The sequence below is a fragment of the Oncorhynchus masou genome, chromosome 10 (genome assembly GCF_036934945.1).
Source record: "Oncorhynchus masou masou isolate Uvic2021 chromosome 10, UVic_Omas_1.1, whole genome shotgun sequence".
Classification (NCBI taxonomy): Eukaryota; Metazoa; Chordata; class Actinopteri; order Salmoniformes; family Salmonidae; genus Oncorhynchus; species Oncorhynchus masou.
In genome coordinates this window covers 49978934-50000224 of record NC_088221.1, presented here as the reverse complement: position 1 = coordinate 50000224, position 21291 = coordinate 49978934, and the positions used below count along the sequence as shown (strand labels likewise).

The following is a 21291-nucleotide window of genomic DNA, read 5'->3' as shown; positions in this document are numbered from 1 at the left end:
TGACACATCAATACGAGCTGTGGCAAGAAGGTCTGCTGTGTCTGTCAGCGTAGTGTCCAGAGCATGGAGGCGCTACCAGGAGACAGGCCAGTACAACAGGAGACGTGGAGGAGGCCGTAGGAGGGCAGCAACCCAGCAGCAGGACCGCTACCTCCGCCTTTGTGCAAGGAGGAGCAGGAGGAGCACTGCAAGAGCCCTGCAAAATGACCTCCAGCAGGCCACAAATGTGCATGTGTCTGCTCAAACGGTCAGAAACAGACTCCATGAGGGTGGTATGAGGGCCCGACGTCCACACGTGGGGGTTGTGCTTACAGCCCAACACCGTGCAGGACGTTTGGCATTTGCCAGAGAACACCAAGATTGGCAAATTCGCCACTGGCGCCCTGTGCTCTTCACAGATTAAAGCAGGTTCACACTGAGCACATGTGACAGTCTGGAGACGCCGTGGAGAATGTTCTGCTGCCTGAAACATCCTCCAGGATGACCGGTTTGGTGGTGGGTCAGTCATGGTGTGGGGTGGCATTTCTTTGGGGGGCCGCACAGCCCTCCATGTGCTCGCCAGTGGTAGCCTGACTGCCATTAGGTACCCGAGATGAGATCCTCAGACCCCTTGTGTGACCATATGCTGGTGCGGTTGGCCCTGGGTTCCTACTAATGCAAGACAATGCTAGACCTCATGTGGCTGGAGTGTGTCAGCAGTTCCTGCAAGAGGAAGGCATTGATGCTATGGACTGGCCCGCCTGTTCCCCAGACCTGAATCCAATTGAGCACATCTGGGACATCATGTCTCACTCCGTCCACCAACAGACCGTCCAGGAGTTGGCGGATGCTTTAGTCCAGGTCTGGGAGGAAATCCCTCAGGAGACCATCCGCCACCTCATCAGGAGCATGCCCAGGCGTTGTAGGGAGGTCATACAGGCACATGGAGGCCACACACACTACTGAGCCTCATTTTGACTTGTTTTAAGGACATTACATCAAAGTTGGATCAGCCTGTAGTGTGGTTTTCCACTTTAATTTTGTGTGACTCCAAATCCAGACCTCCATGGGTTGATAAATTTGATTTCCATTGATAATTTTTGTGTGATTTTGTTGTCAGCACATTCAACTATGTAAAGAAAAAAGTATTTAATAAGAATATTTCATTCACTCAGATCTAGGATGTGTTATTTTAGTGTTCCCTTTATTTTTTTGAGCAGGTATATTTGACATTCATCAAAGTAGCCACCCTTTACCTTGATGAAAGCTTTGCACACTCTTGGCATTTAAAAAAAATCTTTACTATCATTAAACTGAAGAATTATAGTTCTTATCAAAGATTCTCTGTAATTAGTATTACGTGATCAAACTGATTAATCATGTTACTGTAATTAACTAGGAAGTCGGGGCACCAAGGAAAATATTCAGATTACAAAATTATAATTTCCTAATATAACCTTTCAGATATTTTCATATCTGATCAATTAGTCTTCTGATTAATGATTTATTTACCTTACCTCACATTAGTCTCATTCCAAACGTCGTAAATTGTTGGTTATCTGCACGAAACCAGTCTTCACTATGAGTCATCCATACATCAATTTTCTTAAATCATTTATTTATTAACTAACTAAACAATCACAGAAGTGCACACAGAAACAAACAAAGTAAATATGGTTACAAGAAATGATAGGGGAATGTGCCCTAGTGGGCTAAACCGGCATCGCGGCTTGGTGGACAAAAGGGAAGTGGGGGTCGACTGAGAAGTCAACTACTGATAATTATAACAATTGAAATGCTAATCATTTGCACATGAACGCTCAATCAACAATTGCAATCAATATATATATATTTACTCTCAGTGAGTCGTCTTGATCGCTGTTGAAAAGTCCGTTTCAGTTGGAGAGTTTTCATCCTCTCTCTCTCTCTCTCTCTCTCTCTCTATCTCGCTCTCTGTCGTGGTTAGAGCGACATTCATTCATGTAGTTGAAGAATGGATGTTTCGGCGGTTGTCGTTCTGCCTGACCCTAACTGGGCTCATGGGCGGTCCAGGATGCCTGACCCTAACTGGGCTCAGGGGCTGTCCCATGATGCCTGACCTTAACTGGGCTCATGGGCGGTCCAGGATGCCTGACCCTAACTGTGTTCATGGGCGGTCCAGGATGCCTGACCCTAACTGGGTCTGATTTAGTTCAACTCAAAAAGGGAATTGGAGTTTCCTTCATTAAACAGTCCAAAATCACATTACACAATTTTACAAACAGTATCATCCTCACTCGTTCATCTTATACAATTAGATGAAAACCTCATATCTGGGGCTATTATATAAACAGCGTTATGGTAATGTGGCCGCACCATCTCCCATGAGCTTCACCAAAATGTAACAAACGGACCAGTTTGTAGCTGGATTCTTCACCGGTCTTTTATATCTTCTCCGGAACATGAGTGTTGTTTGGATCTCATGTTCTGTGAGGAACTTCCTTTGTTCCCTATGAAACTTCAATCTGTCTCTATACTGTGTGGCCATGAGGCAGGGTCTCTCCTAGGAATTTACGACCTCACTGACCACAGCAGCATGGTTGTAGGAGCAGAGAGAGGGAGATGGTGCTCGCTGTATCCAAAGAGGGCAACATCATGACACAGTTCACATAAGGAAATCAGTCAATTGAAATAAATTAATTGGGCCATAATCTCTGGAATTCACGACTGGGAATACAAATATGCATCTGTTGGTATCAGATACTGTAACGTAAACAAAAAGTACGGGAGTGGATCAGAAAACCAGTCCGTATCTGGTGTGACCCACCGTTTGCCTCATGCAGAGCGATACATATCCTTCACATAGAGTTGATCAGGTTGTTGATTGCGGCCTGTGGAATGTTGTCCCACTCCTGTGCGAAGTTGCTGGATGTTGGCGGGAACTGGAACACGCTGTCGTACACGTCGATCCACGTCGATCCAGAGCAACCCAAACATGCTCAATACGTAACGTCTGGTGAGTATACAGGCCATGGAAGAACTGGGACAATTTCAGCTTCCAAGAATTGTGTACAGATCTTTGCGACAAGGCCTGTGCATTATCATTCTGAAATATGAGGTGAAGGCGGCGGATGAATGGCACGACAATGGGCCTCAGGATCTCATCACGGTATCTCTGTGCATTCAAATTGACGTCAATAAAATGCCATTGTGTTCGTTGTCCATAACTTATTCCTGCCCATACCATAACCCCACCGCCACCATGGGGAACTCTGTTCACGAAGTTGACATCAGCAAATAGCTCGCCCAAACGATGCCATACACTCTGTCTGCCATCTGCCCGGGAACAGTTGAAACTGGGATTCATCCATGAAGAGAACACTTCTCCAGCGTGCCAGTGGCCTTCGAAGGTTAACATTTGCCCACTGAAGTCGGTTACGACGCCGAACTGCAGTCAGGTCAAGACTTTGGTGAGGACGACGAGCACGCAGATGAGCTTCCCTGAGATGGTTTCTGATAGTTTTGCATAAATTCTGCGGTTGTGCAAAGCCATAGTTCTTCGGGTGGCTGGTCTCAGACGATCCCTCAGGTGAAGAAGACGGACGTGGAGGACCTGGGCTTGTGGTTGTGTGGCCGTTTTGTACTGCCAAATTCTTGAAAATTACGTTGGAGGCGGCTTATGGTAGAGAAATTAACATTCAATTCTCTGGCAACCGGTCTGATGGACATTCCTGCAGTCAGCATGCCAATTGTCCGCTCCCTCAAAACTTGAGACATCTGTGGCATTGTGTTGTGAGACAAAACTGCACATTCTAAAGTGGCCTTTTATTGTCCCCAACACAAGGTACACCTGTGTAATGATCATGCTATTTAATCAGCTTCTTGATATGCCACACCTGTCAGGTGGATGGATTATCTTGGCAAATGAGAAATGCTCACGGATTTTTTGCTCGGTGTAGCTATAGTCATTGGTTTCATAACGGTTACTAGTCAGTATCATGTGATGTAGGCATTGGTTCCTAACGGGTACTAGGTAGTATTATGGGATGTAGGCATTGGTTCCTAATGGTTACTAGTCAGTACTGTGGGATGTGAATAAAAATAACACAGTCAGACCACTCTATGCTGTTGCACCACATCACAATAGAGATTTAATTACATACATCGAGTTAAAAATATTTTTTTATAGTTGTTTTCTATGTTTGCTACATTAATACACATTTAAGAAATAAATCAGGTGAATTATTTACAATAAATCACAGAGGTTTTACAGTAACACCGAAGACACTAATTGATATGATTCAGATGTGAGTGATTAGGTAGTCAGTGTACAGTAATAGTTCCATTACAAAATGGATAGAAATAAATCATTAGGTTTAGAGTTAAAGTTAGAGGTATAAACCAGCCCCTTAGAGAAACTGGTGTAACCTATAATACACTAGTATGTCACTCACTTCACCCTCGCCATAGTCAGGCTTTGTTGTCATCTTGCTTAAACAAGTGTATGAGCCTTGGGCCTTATATGATGATATGCCAAAAGGATGACTCCCTACTAGAGTACAATGACCGGTTTTACATCTCCATGACAACAGATCAGGAGGGAGCATGGTAATACAACATCTCCATGACAACAGATCAGGAGGGAACATGGTAATACAACATCTCCATGACAGCAGATCAGGAGGGAACATGGTAATACAACATCTCCATGACAACAGATCAGGAGGGAACATGGTAATACAACATCTCCATGACAGCAGATCAGGAGGGAACATGGTCAAACAACATCTCCATGACAACAGATGGTAATTGTAGTATCACTAGTGAGTAAGGAGTAGAAGTACAGTATCAAGTCACAGTCCTACTGTCCATTTGAAGTATTCTTGTCTGATCGGAATAATCTAGAGGATTCTTTGAAACTACATTTCATTTAGATATGAATGCATAATAACAGAACCTTGATTCCAGATCTGTTACTGCTGTATTGGTGTGACAATGACTAAAGGAGTTGGCGAGGCAACACAAACCAGGCTCCAGTAATAGTAATGCACTCTGGGAAATGTAGTTCCTCCCTGGTTTGTGGCACCGGTGGTAGAGGTGGTAGATATCGTAGGGTTCACTGTGGCAGAGCTTTCAGGATGGCATTGACCTCTTCTGCCACGGCGGTCAGGGCAAACTCAAACTGGTCCTGAGAGAGAGACAGAAAGGGAGGGAGACTGTCAGAGACACACACAGAGGAAATCAACCAATCCTCTGTCATGAACACAATGGAAAGGTCAAATGCTTTATTATCTAAATGTTGAAAGTGTGGCCATGTGGCAGAGAGTGGGCGCTGGAGATTTACTTTACTGACTTTATGGTCCTCGTGGGGAAATTGTGTTCCAGTGTCATGTACACGTTTAAAGTGCCGTTTAAATACAAAACAAATTGACAATACAACTTTCATAATAATATAATAATAATAATAATAATAATAAATAATATATCCCATTTAGCAGACGCTTTTGTCCAAAGCGACTTACAAGTCGGCTGGGGCCACTACTTTTACATATGGGTGGCACCAGCGGGAATCGAACCCACGACACTTGGCGTTGCAAGCGCCATGCTCTACCGACTGAGCCACACAGGACGTTACATAGCAATTAAAAGAGACTAGCCTGCTGGCCTTACTGAGTCTATAGGAACATTAGCCTGCTGGCCTTACTGAGTCTATAGGAACATTAGCCTGATGGCCTTACTGAGTCTATAGGAACATTAGCCTGCTGTCCTTACTGAGTCTATAGGAACATTAGCATTAGCCTGCTGGCCTTACTGAGACTATAGGAACATTAGCATTAGCCTGCTGGCCTTACTGAGTCTATAGGAACATTAGCATTAGCCTGATGGCCTTACTGAGACTATAGGAACATTAGCATTAGCCTGCTGGCCTTACTGAGTCTATAGGAACATTAACATCAGCCTGCTGGCCTTACTGAGACTATAGGAACATTAGCATTAGCCTGCTGGCCTTACTGAGTCTATAGGAACATTAGTCTGCTGGCCTTACTGGGTGGATAGGAACATTAGCCTGCTGGCCTTACTGAGTGGATAGGAACATTAGCCTGCTGGCCTTACTGAGTCTATAGGAACATTAGCCTGCTGGCCTTTTCTGAGACTATAGGAACATTAGCCTGCTGGCCTTACCGAGACTATAGGAACATTAGCCTGCTGGCCTTACTGGGTGGATAGGAACATTAGCCTGCTGGCCTTACTGAGACTATAGGAACATTAGCCTGCTGTCCTTACTGGGTGGATAGGAACATTAGCCTGCTGGTCTTACTGGGTGGATAGGAACATTAGCCTGCTGGCCTTACTGAGACTATAGGAACATTAGCCTGCTGGCCTTACCGAGACTATAGGAACATTAGCCTGCTGGCCTTACTGAGACTATAGGAACATTAGCCTGCTGGCCTTACTGAGACTATAGGAACATTAGCCTGCTGGCCTTACTGAGACTATAGGAACATTAGCCTGCTGGCCTTACTGGGTGAATAGGAACATTAGCCTGCTGGTCTTACTGGGTGGATAGGAACATGAGCCTGCTGGCCTTACTGAGTCTATAGGAACATTAGCCTGCTGGCCTTACTGAGACTATAGGAACATTAGCCTGCTGGCCTTACCGAGACTATAGGAACATTAGCCTGCTGGCCTTACTGAGACTATAGGAACATTAGCCTGCTGGCCTTACTGAGACTATAGGAACATTAGCCTGCTGGCCTTACTGAGACTATAGGAACATTAGCCTGCTGGCCTTACTGGGTGAATAGGAACATTAGCCTGCTGGTCTTACTGGGTGGATAGGAACATGAGCCTGCTGGCCTTACTGAGTCTATAGGAACATTAGCCTGCTGGCCTTACTGGGTGGATAGGAACATTAGCCTGCTGGCCTTACTGGGTTTATAGGAACATTAGCCTGCTGGTCTTACTGAGACTATAGGAACATTAGCCTGCTGGCCTTACTGAGTCGATAGGAACATTAGCCTGCTGGTCTTACTGAGTCTATAGGAACATTAGCCTGCTGGCCTTACTGAGTCTATAGGAACATTAGCCTGCTGGCCTTACTGAGTCGATAGGAACATTAGCCTGCTGGCCTTACTGAGTCTATAGGAACATTAGCCTGCTGGCCTTACTCGGTGGATAGGAACATTAGCCTGCTGGTCTTACTGAGTCTATAGGAACATAAGCCTGCTGGCCTTACTGAGTCGATAGGAACATTAGCCTGCTGGCCTTACTGAGTCTATAGGAACATTAGCCTACTGGCCTTACTGAGTCGATAGGAACATTAGCCTGCTGGCCTTACTGAGTCTAGAGGAACATTAGCCTGCTGGCCTTACTGGGTGGATAGGAACATTAGCCTGCTGGTCTTACTGAGTCTATAGAAACATTAGCCTGCTGGTCTTACTGGGTGGATAGGAACATGAGCCTGCTGGCCTTACTGGGTGGATAGGAACATTAGCCTGCTGGCCTTACTGGGTGGATAGGAACATTAGCCTGCTGGCCTTACTGGGTGGAGAGGAACATTAGCCTGCTGGCCTTACTGGGTGGATAGGAACATTAGCCTGCTGGCCTTACTGGGTGGAGAGGAACATTAGCCTGCTGGCCTTACTGGGTGGAGAGGAACATTAGCCTGCTGGCCTTACTGAGACTATAGGAACATTAGCCTGCTGGCCTTACTGAGTCTATAGGAACATTAGCCTGCTGGCCTTACTGGGTGGATAAGAACATTAGCCTGCTGGCCTTACTGGGTTGATAGGACAATTAGCCTGCTGGACTTACTGGGTCAATATCCTGCTGGCCTGTAATAGTTACCTTTTTTCAAACTATCAAAGAACCGTCAGACCTAGAGCTCTGAAACTTTATACACCTGTTCTAGAGCTCAAGTTGATAGTGCACGGTGGGTTATGTGGTGCTGGAAGGTTCTCAGACAGAGAAACAGCCTCGTACATTTGCAATAACTTCAATTCATTTTGACCCTCACGAAAATGAAGACATTTAGAAAAGTCCCAGAGTCGCAAGACTAGGTGCATTGAAACTTCCTCGGCCCATAGAGACGGAACTTAATGCTTTTTTTCCGATAGCTAATTCAAAGATCCCATAGCAACGCCTGGAAAATGTGGATTTTCAGCACCAATTAAGGTCACTGCTCGGGCTCCAAATGACCTATCGAGCCAAAACTTGGGATTCGGGGTCATCTCAGCTAGGCCTACACATACTGTCAGAACTGGACCCACAGCTAACTACGTGTTTTATGTTTTTATTATGGTTTAAACAGAAGGCGCTGTGAATTTTGGGCCTGCTCTGAAATATGTGATAGTTGGCTTCAAATCGAGTTGGAAAAAGTGGGTGTGGTGTCAGTTTGTATCAGTTTGGTGTCAGAACGATATCTAATTGACTGATGGACGGTGACTTGCTGGCTGACTTTTGTCCATTTGCAATATGTTTAAACAGTGTTAGACCATCACTAAATTGACTTTCTGAAATCAACACCAATGAGCGATAGAGAGGAACCTGAGTTCATCGGGCCAGTCAAATTCTCATTCCTGCAGTATTTTTAAAAATGTTTTTTAATGCCTTTAGGGGGTTGCTGGGGGTCCATGGTTGGGTAGGGGGCACCCCTGGTCATTTTGGATGTTTTTCAAAAAATTGTTAAAAAACAACACAGTCCCACTTCTCTCATGTCACCATCGAGCAATGGAGAGGAACCACTATCACTGCCCGGCCATCCCGAGTTCATCGGGCCAGTCAATTTTGCATTTCTGCAGAATTTTTTAGCATGTCAAATTCGTGATGGTAAATGCCCATTGAAACATATTGCAAATGGACAGGACATCAAGGAGATGGGGTTGTGAGCAAGTGGGACTGGGCAAGGGAGATGTTGTGGATGTTTGTGGATGTTGTGGATGTTTGTGTGATGCTGTGGATGTTTGTGTGATGCTGTGGATGTTTGTGTGATGTTGTGGATGTTTGTGTGATGTGGATGTTTGTGTATGTTGTGGATGTTTGTATTATGTGGATGTTTGTGTGATGTTGTGGATGTTTGTGTATGTTGTGTATGTTTGTGTATGTTGTGGATGTATGTGTATGTTGTGGATGTTTGTATGATGTTGTGGATGTTTGTGTGATGTTTTGTATTGTTTAAATAACATTCGATTTGATTTGTTGACTCCAATGCTTCCAACAGTTGTGTCAAGTTGTGTCAAGTTGGCTGGATGTCGTTTGGGTGGTGATACACATGGGAAACTTTTGAGCGTGAAAAACCCAGCGGCATTGCAGTTCTTGACACAAACCGGTACACCTAGCACTTACTACCATACCCCGTTCAAAAGCACTTAAATCTTTTGTCTTGCCCATTCACTCGCTGAGTTGTCTCCTCCCCTTCATCTACACTGATTGAAGTGGATTTAACAAGTGACATCAATAAGGGATTGTAGTCTCTGATGTCTCTCTGGAATGCTACCCTTGCTCGGATTTCATCAACCTTGTTTGTCAAGAGACAACAAGCAGGTGTTCATAAGGTTTTGTACGAACTGTGTAGTTTGAGAAGGCCATACCTTGGTGTGAACTAAGCTCGGTCTCTGGTCTCGAATGTGTTCCAATGTCGCAGCAATATCGATCTCCTTCGCGCCTGGAAACACATCACATGAATTATGACGTGAAAAATCGTATTCACCAACATGGAGTCAATGATTCACAATGCTGTATAAGTGTCTATCTAGTGATAGAAAACTACACGGGAAAACTATCAAAGATGTCTGACTCACCCTTAGCCATGCGATTGATGACCATGTCAATAAGGATGTAGGTTCCCGTTCTGCCAGTGCCGTCACTGTACGAGACAGAGAATACACCATCGGATCACACAGCACGTCATAAAGACCGCAGAAATAGAAGCTATAGAACGGGCTTCCCCATTCAAGTCAACGATGGCATAATGGGTGAACTGACATCCATTGTAATGGATGACTTTGACTTTACCAGTCAAATTGTCAGAGTTAGAGTTTCCAAGCCTTTTCTAGAATCATATTCCAATGATAGAGACACACAGTAGAGGAGTTTGATTTGACAGACTGAATATAAAGCACAGCTAGTCTCTTCTAGCCCGGTCCCACATCTGGATGGGCTGTACAGCCAACTCCTATGGTCCATTGTCAATAAAAATGACAATTGAAGTTTAGTAAGACAGTACAAACAGATCTGGGACCAGGCTAGTCTTTACCTCTGTATAGAGAAACTAGGTTAGAGCTGTAGGTTTACCTGCAGTGGACGATGATGGGGCAGGATCTACCTCTGTAGCACCTATTCACCTTCCTGTTGGAGGGAGGGTGGGTGGGAGAGAGGGAGGGAGGGGGTGGTAGAGAGGGAGGGAGGGGTGGGTGGGAGAGAGGAAGGGAGAGGGGGGAGAGAGAGGGGGTGGGAGAGAGGGAGGGTGGGTAGGAGAGAGGGAGGGGGAGGTAGGGAGGGGGAGGTAGGGAGGGGGGTAGAGAGGGAGGGGTGGGAGGGAGGGGGTAGAGAGGGAGTGGGAGGGGGTGGGCGAGAGGGAGGGGGGAGAGGGAGAGGGGGTGGGAGAGAGGGAGAGGGGGTAGGAGAGAGGGAGGGAGGGAGAGAGGGAGTAGGAGAGAGGGAGGGAGGGAGAGAGGGAGGGGGTTGGGGAGAGAGGTAGGGAGGGAGGGAGGTGGGAGGGGGGTGGGAGAGAAGGAGGGAGATAGGGAGGGATGGGGGGTGGGTGGGAGAGAGGGAGGGTGTGGGAGAGAGGGAGGGAGGGGGTGGGAGGGAGGGGGGTTAGAGGGAGAGAGATAGGGAGGGATGGGGGGTGGGTGGGAGAGAGGGAGGTGTGGGAGAGAGGGAGGGAGATAGGGAGGGATGGGGGTGGGTGGGAGAGAGGGAGGGATGGGGGTGGGTGGGAGAGAGGGAGAGAGGGAGGGAGATAGGGAGGGAGATAGGGAGGGATGGGGGTGGGTGGGAGTGAGGGAGGGATGGGGGTGGGTGGGAGTGAGGGAGGAAGGGAGGGAGGGTGTGGGAGAGAAGGAGGGAGGGAGGATGAGAAGGAGGGAGAGAAGGACGGAGTGGAGGAAGGAAAGAGAACGATATCACTAAATGTAATGTTAACGGACAAGTCTAGATTGGATGCTGCATACAAGCACTGTTTTTGCTTCACTGGTGTTAAAATACACACAGAAAACAAGGTTCCCATCTCTGCCTGTCTGGAGGCCTGGATATGAATTACAGTTAGTTACAACATATTAGTCTTTGAGGTTGAGGTTAGAGAAACTCAACCCATCAGTGGAAAGGACAGAAAGTCAAGGCTGGGTAGAGGGTTGAAGGAAGGAAGGAGGGAAGGAAGGACAGAAGGAACGAAAGGAACGAAAGGGAAGAAAGGAAGGAAGGTAGGAAGGAAGGAAGGAAGAAAGGAAGGAAGGAAGGGGGCGACGGATGGACTATCCGGTCAGCGTCGACTCCTGCTGCAGTCACACCTGCCAATGATCATTTTTGTGACTATGCAACTGGACCCAGACTACGAGCTGCAAATCACAAAAATGCCACTGGGAGATGTGGGGAATCCCAAGGGCCAATAGCTGACCACCATCACTGAGAGAAAGAGAGGGATAACCAATAAGGAGGTACAGAGAGAGGGGGGGGGCTGAGAGAAAGAGAGGGATAACCAATAAGGAGATACAGAGAGAGGGGGGCTGAGAGAAGGAGAGGGATAACCAATAAGGAGATACAGAGAGAGGGGGGGCTGAGAGAAAGAGAGGGATAACCAATAAGCAGGTACAGAGAGAGGGGGGCTGAGAGAAGGAGAGGGATAACCAATAAGCAGGTACAGAGAGAGGGGGGCTGAGAGAAGGAGAGGGATAACCAATAAGGAGGCAGGGAGAGGGGGGTTGAGAGAAAGAGAGGGATAACCAATAAGGAGGCAGGGAGAGGGGGGGTTGAGAGAAAGAGAGGGATAACCAATAAGGAGGCAGGGAGAGGGGGGGTTGAGAGAAAGAGAGGGATAACCAATAAGGAGGTACAGAGAGAGGGGGGGGGGGCTGAGAGAAAGAGAGGGATAACCAATAAGGAGGTACAGAGAGGGGGGGACTGAGAGAAAGAGAGGGATAACCAATAAGGAGGTAGAGAAAGAGAGGGGTAGTGAGGGAGGTTGGTAAAGATTTACTAGGAAAGAGAAATGGATGAAGTAATGGAAGCTATCAGGGATGGACAAAGAAGTGGAAAAACAAGATCTCAAACAACAAATTAAGGCAAATATATATAGTTGCTTCATTAATCTTAAAAGGTTCCATCATCACTTCATATTACATAGGACAGTATTTGGCCACATAGTCATTACATAGGACAGTATTTGGTCACACAGTCATTACATAGGACTGTATTTGGCCACACAGTCATTACACAGGACAGTATTTGGCCAGGTCACACAGTCATTACATAGGACAGTATTTGGACGGGTCACACAGTCATTACACAGGACAGTATTTGGCAACACAGTCATTACATAGGACAGTATTTGGCCACACAGTCATTACACAGGACAGTATTTGGACAGGTCACACAGTCATTACACAGGACAGTATTTGGCCACATAGTCATTACACAGGACAGTATTTGGCCACACAGTCATTACATAGGACAGTATTTGGTCACACAGTCATTACACAGGACAGTATTTGGTCACACAGTCATTACACAGGACGGTATTTGGTCACACAGTCATTACATAGGACAGTATTTGGCCACACAGTCATTACATAGGACAGTATTTGGCCACACAGTCATTACATAGGACAGTATTTGGTCACACAGTCATTACACAGGACAGTATTTGGCCACACAGTCATTACACAGGACAGTATTTGGCCACACAGTCATTACATAGGACAGTATTTGGCCACACAGTCATTACACAGGACAGTATTTGGCCACACAGTCATTACACAGGACGGTATTTGGCCAGGTCACATAGTCATTACACAGGACAGTATTTGGCCGGGTCACACAGTCATTACATAGGACAGTATTTGGCCACACAGTCATTACATAGGACATTATTTGGCCACACAGTCATTACACAGGACAGTATTTGGCCAGGTCACATAGTCATTACACAGGACAGTATTTGGCCGGGTCACACAGTCATTACACAGGACAGTATTTGGCCACACAGTCATTACATAGGACAGTATTTGGCCACACAGTCATTACATAGGACAGTATTTGGACAGGTCACATAGTCATTACATAGGACAGTATTTGGTCACACAGTCATTACATAGGACAGTATTTGGCCACACAGTCATTACACAGGACAGTATTTGGACAGGTCACATAGTCATTACATAGGACAGTATTTGGCCACATAGTCATTACACAGGACAGTATTTGGCCGGGTCACACAGTCATTACACAGGACAGTATTTGGCCACATAGTCATTACACAGGACAGTATTTGGCCACACAGTCATTACATAGGACAGTATTTGGCCACACAGTCATTACATAGGACAGTATTTGGCCACACAGTCATTACATAGGACAGTATTTGGTCACACAGTCATTACACAGGACAGTATTTGGTCACACAGTCATTACACAGGACGGTATTTGGACAGGCCACACAGTCATTACATAGGACAGTATTTGGCCACACAGTCATTACACAGGACAGTATTTGGCCACACAGTCATTACACAGGACAGTATTTGGTCACACAGTCATTACACAGGACGGTATTTGGACAGGCCACATAGTCATTACACAGGACGGTATTTGGACAGGCCACATAGTCATTACACAGGACAGTATTTGGTCACACAGTCATTTACAGCCAGCTACTGTACGCACACAGGAAAACTGGCAGGGCAGGATCATAGTCAAGTTGCAGTTCAACATTCAAAAGGCACTCGCACATCTAATCTATCTTAGTTGCAGGTGCCTGGTAACAGTTGAATAAGATGAGAAAAAAGAGGAAACCTGTACACTGCTCTGACTAGTATCACTACTCTGACTAGTATCACTACTCTGACTAGTATCACTGCTCTGAGTAGTATCACTGCTCTGACTAGTATCACTACTCTGACTAGTATCACTGCTCTGACTAGTATCACTGCTCTGACTAGTATCACTACTCTGACTAGTATCACTGCTCTGACTAGTATAACTACTCTGACTAGTATCACTACTCTGACTAGTATCACTACTCTGACTAGTATCACTACTCTGAGTAGTATCACTGCTCTGAGTAGTATCACTGCTCTGACTAGTATCACTACTCTGACTAGTATCACTGCTCTGAGTAGTATCACTGCTCTGACTAGTATCACTGCTCTGACTAGTATCACTGCTCTGACTAGTATCACTGCTCTGACTAGTATCACTGCTCTGACTAGTATCACTGCTCTGACTAGTATCACTGCTCTGACTAGTATCACTACTCTGACTAGTATCACTGCTCTGAGTAGTATCACTGCTCTGACTAGTATCACTGCTCTGACTAGTATCACTGCTCTGACTAGTATCACTACTCTGACTAGTATCACTGCTCTGACTAGTATCACTGCTCTGACTAGTATCACTGCTCTGAGTAGTATCACTGCTCTGACTAGTATCACTACTCTGACTAGTATCACTGCTCTGACTAGTATCACTGCTCTGACTAGTATCACTACTCTGGCTAGTCTCACTGCTCTTTATAGTATCGCTGTTCTTGATAGTATCACAACTCTGACTAGTATCACTGCTCTGACTAGTATTACTTCCTGACTAGTATCACTACTCTGACTAGTATCACTGCTCTGACTAGTATCACTGCTCTGACTAGTATCACTGCTCTGACTAGTATCACTACTCTGACTAGTATCACTGCTCTGACTAGTATCACTGCTCTGACTAGTATCAATGCTCTGACTAGTATCATTGCTCTGACTAGTATCATTGCTCTGACTAGTATCACTGCTCTGACTAGTATCACTACTCTGGCTAGTATCACTGCTCTGACTAGTATCACTACTCTGGCTAGTAACACTGCTCTGACTAGTATCACTACTCTGGCTAGTAACACTGCTCTGACTAGTATCACTACTCTGGCTAGTAACACTGCTCTGACTAGTATCACTGCTCTGACTAGTATCACTACTCTGACTAGTATCACTGCTCTGACTAGTATCACTGCTCTGACTAGTATCACTACTCTGGCTAGTATCACTACTCTGACTAGTATCACAGCTCTGACTAGTGTCACTACTAGTATCACTGCTCTGACTAGTATCACTACTCTGACTAGTATCACTGCTCTGGCTAGTATCACTGCTCTGACTAGTATCACTACTCTGACTAGTATCACTGCTCTGACTAGTATCACTGCTCTGACTAGTATCACTACTCTGACTAGTATCACTGCTCTGAGTAGTATCATTGCTCTGACTAGTATCACTGCTCTGACTAGTATCACTGCTCTGACTAGTATCACTGTTCTGACTAGTATCACTGCTCTGACTAGTATCACTGGTCTGGCTAGTATCACTACTCTGACTAGTATCACTGCTCTGACTAGTGTTACTACTCTGACTAGTATCACTGCTCTGACTAGTATCACTGCTCTGGCTAGTATCACTACTCTGAGTAGTATCACTGCTCTGACTATTGTCACTACTAGTATCACTGCTCTGACTAGTATCACTGCTCTGGCTAGTATCACTACTCTGAGTAGTTTCACTGCTCTGACTAGTATCACTGCTCTGACTAGTATCACTACTAGTATCACTGCTCTGACTAGTATCACTGCTCTGACTAGTCTCACTGCTCTGACTAGTCTCACTGCTCTGAGTAGTATCACTGCTCTGACTAGTATCACTGCTCTGACTAGTTACACTACTAGTATCACTGCTCTGACTAGTATCACTGCTCTGACTAGTCTCACTGCTCTGACTAGTCTCATTGCTCTGACTAGTATCACTGCTCTGACTAGTATCACTGCTCTGACTAGTATCACTGCTCTGACTAGTAACACTACTAGTATCACTGCTCTGACTAGTATCACTGCTCTGACTAGTCTCACTGCTCTGACTAGTCTCATTGCTCTGACTAGTATCACTGCTCTGACTAGTATCACTGCTCTGACTAGTATCACTACTCTGGCTAGTCTCACTGCTCTTTATAGTATCACTGTTCTTGATAGTATCACTACTCTTGAATAACCTTTACGTATCGGCCTCAAGGCCTTCGTCAGACACAATACGGAAATCTTATTAAAAAGTAGTGATGCTAGCAAGAGCAGTGATACTAGTCAGAGCAGTGATACTAGTAGTGACACTAGTCAGAGCAGTGATACTAGTCAGAGCAGTGATACTAGTCAGAGCAGTGAGACTAGTCAGAGCAGTTAAGTTGCAGTGAATTAAGTGATACTGCCAAGTGGTGTGCTGTATGTCAAGCTGCACCAATAGACAGCGTCTGCAGTACCTGCGGAAGTCCAGCAGAGGGCGTGTGGAGGTAGGGATTCCGTTGGCGGGCCAGCTGAGCAGATGGAACTGTGTCAGGGTTCGAGTCTCCTGGGTCTGAACGTTCTTCAGGTAGAAACTACGAACCAGGAAGTCCTTACACCAGATGTGTTCAGAGACCAAGTTCACCTTGCAGGGAACAAAGATAATTTAATATCACCGAGTGGGCACCTGAACAAGGCAGTTAATCAACTGCTCCCCGGGCAACGTAGACGTGGATGTCGATTAAGGCAGCTCCCCCCCCCCCGGTACCTCTCTGATCCAGAGGGGTTGGGTTAAAATGCGGAAGACACATTTCAGTTAAAAGCATTCAGTTGTACAACTGACTAATGCTTTCTGTCTTTATTATTTATTTTTTTGGGGGGGGTTAACTGCCCAAACATAATAATTTCAAACGTTGCTTATATATGTATACGATCACATCTATGTCTCTATTATGCAGGGAATACCTTGGGAACACATTTCCAAAATTAAAATCACTCGGAGCTGATTTGCTGGTGTTTTTACAGTGTTCTAAGTCAACAACAACCAACCCTGCTGTAGTTTTATCTGACATTTGATCTCCTGTCCCTTGTACCACAATATAATTAGAAGGACTGCAGTAGAATGGTGGTTGGATGGACTATGTGTACTCAGGACTGCATATCCAATTACCATAGAGTCTGAGAGGGATGTTTCCTTCTTCATCTGTACCACATTGAATAGTGCTGTTAATACAGAGATACACTATAGATAAGTGGTTCTCAATCCTGGTCCTAGGGACCCAAAGGGGGTGCACATTATTTATTTTGCCCTAGGACTGGCCACCCCACATAGCCTGGTTCCTCTCTAGGTTTCTAATCTCCACCGGGCACAGCCAGAAGAGGACTGGCCACCCCACATAGCCTGGTTCCTCTCTAGGTTTCTAATCTCCACCGGGCACAGCCAGAAGAGGACTGGCCACCCCACATAGCCTGGTTCCTCTCTAGGTTTATAATCTCCACCCAGCACAGCCAGAAGAGGACTGGCCACCCCACATAGCCTGGTTCCTCTCTAGGTTTCGAATCTCCACCCGGCACAGCCAGAAGAGGACTGGCCACCCCACATAGCCTGGTTCCTCTCTAGGTTTCTAATCTCCACCCGGCACAGCCAGAAGAGGACTGGCCACCCCACATAGCCTGGTTCCTCTCTAGGTTTCGAATCTCCAACCGGCACAGCCAGAAGAGGACTGGCCACCCCTCATAGCCTGGTTCCTCTCTAGGTTTATAATCTCCACCCGGCACAGCCAGAAGAGGACTGGCCACCCCACATAGCCTGGTTCCTCTCTAGGTTTATAATCTCCACCCGGCACAGCTAGAAGAGGACTGGCCACCCCACATAGCCTGGTTCCTCTCTAGGTTTCTAATCTCCACCCCTTATAGCCTGGTTCCTCTCTAGGTTTCGAATCTCCACCCGGCACAGCCAGAAGAGGACTGGCCACCCCACATAGCCTGGTTCCTCTCTAGGTTTCTAATCTCCACCCCTTATAGCCTGGTTCCTCTCTAAGTTTCTAATCTCCACCCGGCACAGCCAGAAGAGGACTGGCCACCCCACATAGCCTGGTTCCTCTCTAGGTTTATAATCTCCACCCCTTATAGCCTGGTTCCTCTCTAAGTTTCTAATCTCCACCCGGCACAGCCAGAAGAGGACTGGCCACCCCACATAGCCTGGTTCCTCTCTAGGTTTATAATCTCCACCCCTTATAGCCTGGTTCCTCTCTAGGTTTATAATCTCCACCCGGCACAGCCAGAAGAGGACTGGCCACCCCACATAGCCTGGTTCCTCTCTAGGTTTCTAATCTCCACCCCTTATAGCCTGGTTCCTCTCTAGGTTTATAATCTCCACCCGGCACAGCCAGAAGAGGACTGGCCACCCCTCATAGCCTGGTTCCTCTCTAGGTTTCTAATCTCCACCCCTTATAGCCTGGTTCCTCTCTAGGTTTATAATCTCCACCCGGCACAGCCAGAAGAGGACTGGCCACCCCACATAGCCTGGTTCCTCTCTAGGTTTCTAATCTCCACCCCTTATAGCCTGGTTCCTCTCTAGGTTTATAATCTCCACCCGGCACAGCCAGAAGAGGACTGGCCACCCCACATAGCCTGGTTCCTCTCTAGGTTTCTAATCTCCACCCCTTATAGCCTGGTTCCTCTCTAGGTTTATAATCTCCACCCGGCACAGCCAGAAGAGGACTGGCCACCCCACATAGCCTGGTTCCTCTCTAGGTTTATAATCTCCACCCGGCACAGCCAGAAGAGGACTGGCCACCCCACATAGCCTGGTTCCTCTCTAGGTTTCTAATCTCCACCCCTTATAGCCTGGTTCCTCTCTAAGTTTCTAATCTCCACCCGGCACAGCCAGAAGAGGACTGGCCACCCCACATAGCCTGGTTCCTCTCTAGGTTTATAATCTCCACCCCTTATAGCCTGGTTCCTCTCTAAGTTTCTAATCTCCACCCGGCACAGCCAGAAGAGGACTGGCCACCCCACATAGCCTGGTTCCTCTCTAGGTTTATAATCTCCACCCCTTATAGCCTGGTTCCTCTCTAGGTTTATAATCTCCACCCGGCACAGCCAGAAGAGGACTGGCCACCCCACATAGCCTGGTTCCTCTCTAGGTTTATAATCTCCACCCGGCACAGCCAGAAGAGGACTGGCCACCCCACATAGCCTGGTTCCTCTCTAGGTTTCTAATCTCCACCCGGCACAGCCAGAAGAGGACTGGCCACCCCACATAGCCTGGTTCCTCTCTAGGTTTATAATCTCCACCCGGCACAGCTAGAAGAGGACTGGCCACCCCACATAGCCTGGTTCCTCTCTAGGTTTCTAATCTCCACCCCTTATAGCCTGGTTCCTCTCTAGGTTTCGAATCTCCACCCGGCACAGCCAGAAGAGGACTGGCCACCCCACATAGCCTGGTTCCTCTCTAGGTTTCTAATCTCCACCCCTTATAGCCTGGTTCCTCTCTAAGTTTCTAATCTCCACCCGGCACAGCCAGAAGAGGACTGGCCACCCCACATAGCCTGGTTCCTCTCTAGGTTTATAATCTCCACCCCTTATAGCCTGGTTCCTCTCTAAGTTTCTAATCTCCACCCGGCACAGCCAGAAGAGGACTGGCCACCCCACATAGCCTGGTTCCTCTCTAGGTTTATAATCTCCACCCCTTATAGCCTGGTTCCTCTCTAGGTTTATAATCTCCACCCGGCACAGCCAGAAGAGGACTGGCCACCCCACATAGCCTGGTTCCTCTCTAGGTTTCTAATCTCCACCCCTTATAGCCTGGTTCCTCTCTAGGTTTATAATCTCCACCCGGCACAGCCAGAAGAGGACTGGCCACCCCTCATAGCCTGGTTCCTCTCTAGGTTTCTAATCTCCACCCCTTATAGCCTGGTTCCTCTCTAGGTTTATAATCTCCACCCGGCACAGCCAGAAGAGGACTGGCCACCCCACATAGCCTGGTTCCTCTCTAGGTTTCTAATCTCCACCCCTTATAGCCTGGTTCCTCTCTAGGTTTATAATCTCCACCCGGCACAGCCAGAAGAGGACTGGCCACCCCACATAGCCTGGTTCCTCTCTAGGTTTCTAATCTCCACCCCTTATAGCCTGGTTCCTCTCTAGGTTTATAATCTCCACCCGGCACAGCCAGAAGAGGACTGGCCACCCCACATAGCCTGGTTCCTCTCTAGGTTTATAATCTCCACCCGGCACAGCCAGAAGAGGACTGGCCACCCCACATAGCCTGGTTCCTCTCTAGGTTTCTAATCTCCACCCCTTATAGCCTGGTTCCTCTCTAAGTTTCTAATCTCCACCCGGCACAGCCAGAAGAGGACTGGCCACCCCACATAGCCTGGTTCCTCTCTAGGTTTATAATCTCCACCCCTTATAGCCTGGTTCCTCTCTAAGTTTCTAATCTCCACCCGGCACAGCCAGAAGAGGACTGGCCACCCCACATAGCCTGGTTCCTCTCTAGGTTTATAATCTCCACCCCTTATAGCCTGGTTCCTCTCTAGGTTTATAATCTCCACCCGGCACAGCCAGAAGAGGACTGGCCACCCCACATAGCCTGGTTCCTCTCTAGGTTTCTAATCTCCACCCCTTATAGCCTGGTTCCTCTCTAGGTTTATAATCTCCACCCGGCACAGCCAGAAGAGGACTGGCCACCCCTCATAGCCTGGTTCCTCTCTAGGTTTCTAATCTCCACCCCTTATAGCCTGGTTCCTCTCTAGGTTTATAATCTCCACCCGGCACAGCCAGAAGAGGACTGGCCACCCCACATAGCCTGGTTCCTCTCTAGGTTTCTAATCTCCACCCCTTATAGCCTGGTTCCTCTCTAGGTTTATAATCTCCACCCGGCACAGCCAGAAGAGGACTGGCCACCCCACATAGCCTGGTTCCTCTCTAGGTTTCTAATCTCCACCCCTTATAGCCTGGTTCCTCTCTAGGTTTATAATCTCCACCCGGCACAGCCAGAAGAGGACTGGCCACCCCACATAGCCTGGTTCCTCTCTAGGTTTCTAATCTCCACCCGGCACAGCCAGAAGAGGACTGGCCACCCCACATAGCCTGGTTCCTCTCTAGGTTTATAATCTCCAACCGGCACAGCCAGAAGAGGACTGGCCACCCCACATAGCCTGGTTCCTCTCTAGGTTTCGAATCTCTAAACGGCACAGCCAGAAGAGGACTGGCCACCCCTCATAGCCTGGTTCCTCTCTAGGTTTATAATCTCCACCCGGCACAGCCAGAAGAGGACTGGCCACCCCTCATAGCCTGGTTCCTCTCTAGGTTTC

At 47.1% G+C, this 21291-nt stretch overlaps 1 protein-coding gene across 1 annotated transcript in view; it reads right to left on the bottom strand.

The window, feature by feature from the left end:
• Positions 1 to 4081: 4081 nt before the first annotated feature.
• The window catches only part of ptprna (protein tyrosine phosphatase receptor type Na), a 111961-nt gene continuing 94751 nt past the window's right edge, over positions 4082 to 21291 (bottom strand). The window contains exons 20-24 of the mRNA XM_064976975.1: positions 16453 to 16619; positions 10252 to 10305; positions 9759 to 9823; positions 9549 to 9622; positions 4082 to 5146 (exon numbers count right to left, since the gene is read on the bottom strand). Of these exons, the coding sequence (XP_064833047.1) occupies positions 5075 to 5146; positions 9549 to 9622; positions 9759 to 9823; positions 10252 to 10305; positions 16453 to 16619 (432 nt within the window). The 3' untranslated portion in view covers positions 4082 to 5074. The remainder of the gene's footprint in view (positions 5147 to 9548; positions 9623 to 9758; positions 9824 to 10251; positions 10306 to 16452; positions 16620 to 21291) is intronic.